Below are 2,194 nucleotides of genomic sequence, written 5' to 3'. Positions count from 1 at the left end.
TTTCATCATCAACCACATCCCATCTAACAAAACAGCTCACTGATCATGTCTTTAAATGAACACAGTAACTTCTCCCATCTGAATATCCTGCACTACAAACTCAAAGACATTGACCTGAGGAACAGAAGTCATTTTAAAGACGAATGCATCATGCAGCTACAGAAAGTTGCTGTGCCAAAGAAAAAAATAATTTAAAAACTATAAAATTTAAAAACCACTCTTTTGGCCCTCAGAAATTTGTTCTAAATAGTAGCCCAATTGTTTTCCCATTGATTTGGGTGAAAGTAAATTTTGAAAGTTAGCTTGTTTTTCACAACTCTCCCTTCTAAAGTCCCATTTTAGTATAAACTGTGAAAAATAAAGTTACAGGGTGAACTTAGTTTATTTTTTCTTATAATAGGACAAAAACCTGTGTCTCTTATTCATCCTGCAGAACTTCTCTATTAGATTGATTCAAGCCTTAAAGGACAATTTATTCTACTTTTTTGATGCTTTTGTATAAATAAAGAAAAGCATCTCTGTGGAGTCCGTTGAATTGACTTAATCATCCATTGTTAGAATTTCCTGCCTATTCATTCCTTTTAGGATTAGTGACAAATGTGTTCAGTGTGGGTGACACATTCTTATTCTACCTAGTTAACTTTTTCTCCCAGAGTTTTGCCATAGCACTTTTCATCTCTGAGTTTCTCAAGGTGTATATTAAAGGGTTCAACATGGGAGTGATGACAGTATAAACCACAGTTATGGATTTATCAATGGGAAAGTTGGAAACAGGTCTCACATACATGAAACTACAGGGAATGAAGAAGAGTTCCACCACCGTGATGTGGGAACTGCAGGTAGACAGGCCTTTGTGCCTCCCTTCCTGACTATGAGTTTTAAGGGAATTTAGGATGACCCCATAGGATGTTAGTAGAAGGATGAATATGACCGTATAGATTGCTCCACCATTGGCAACCACAGTGAAACCCACAAGGTGAGTGTCAGTACAGGCAAGTTCCAACAATGGGTACATGTCACAGATGAAGTAGTTAATGACATTGGGGCCACAGAAGGGGAGGCTGTAGACAAAGAGAAGCTGAACCACGGAGTGCAGGAAACCTCCACCCCAGGCCACCAGCAGCAACAGGATGCAAACCTGCCGATTCATGATGGTCAAGTAGGTCAGGGGCCTTACAGAGGGCCACATAGTGATCATAGGCCCTCACCACCAGGAGGAAGACCTCAGAGCCCCCAAATAAATGTTCTAGGAAGAGCTGTCCCATGCAAACTGAGAAGGAGATTGTCTTTTTACCACAGAGTAAGTCTCTAATCAGTTTGGGTGAAATGACAGTGGAGTAAACTGCATCCGTGAGGGACAGACAAGCAAGGAAGAAGCATGTGGGGGAGCCCAGGGAGGGGCTGGCAAAGACAGTCACCATAGTGAGCAGATTACCCACCATCGTCACAACATAGATGAGTAAAAACAGGACAAATAATGCTTTTTGCCCCTCAGGATTCTGAGTGAGGCCCAGGAGAACAAATTCTGTTAGATTGTTGCTATGTCCCATTTAGTCATCTCTGAGGCCAGTGTCAGGGATGAGAGATCAGGAGACCCAGACCTGTAATGAGATTGTGAACATGACTATGAATGTATCTGTTACGTTACAGAGCATATCTGTGTGTCTCTATGTCTACAGTGGTTTGCACACAATAAGCATTTGGTAAATATCTACTGAATTCTTCTTCCAAAAGCCCATCACACCTTCCCTTGACAGTTCTATTTCTCCTCAGATGGTTCTGTTGGGACCACAAGTAAGAGGTTATATCTCTATGTCTTAGTGGATCTTCTACAGAGAAGTGTAGTCAAAGACCCAACAGGCAGTCATAACTTTAATAGCTTTAATAGAACCTTATTGAAACTAGGTCAGTTCATGACACAGAAGTCAACAAAGACAAGCAAGTAAGGGTCCCTGCTCTCTAGAAACTTACTCTTCAGTGGTGACAACAAATTCTAAGTAAATTGGCATAGAGTCAGTCCTTTGAGTTGGCAGTATTTGTAGTGAGTACCTTTACAGTAGACCCAGGTAGCAACAAAACTAACATCTTTTCTGGAATAACTCCCTTAATACTATGATAGCCAACTCTTAGATATTCAATCCCTCCCATTTCAAAGGCTGTTTGGTCTTTGTGAATCTCTCATTAAAGTCCAAGA

At 40.7% G+C, this 2,194-nt stretch overlaps 1 protein-coding gene across 1 annotated transcript; it reads right to left on the bottom strand.

Moving 5' to 3' along the window:
- Positions 1-628: 628 nt before the first annotated feature.
- LOC105077660 (olfactory receptor 4A8-like) lies at positions 629-1,550 on the bottom strand. The gene is given in 2 exon segments (XM_074352121.1): positions 629-1,171; positions 1,173-1,550. Coding segments are annotated over 2 exon segments (921 nt in total).
- Positions 1,551-2,194: the final 644 nt, after the last annotated feature.

This window comes from Camelus bactrianus, chromosome 23, assembly GCF_048773025.1.
Source record: "Camelus bactrianus isolate YW-2024 breed Bactrian camel chromosome 23, ASM4877302v1, whole genome shotgun sequence".
NCBI lineage: Eukaryota > Metazoa > Chordata > Mammalia > Artiodactyla > Camelidae > Camelus > Camelus bactrianus.
This window is presented reverse-complemented; position numbering and strand designations above follow the sequence as displayed.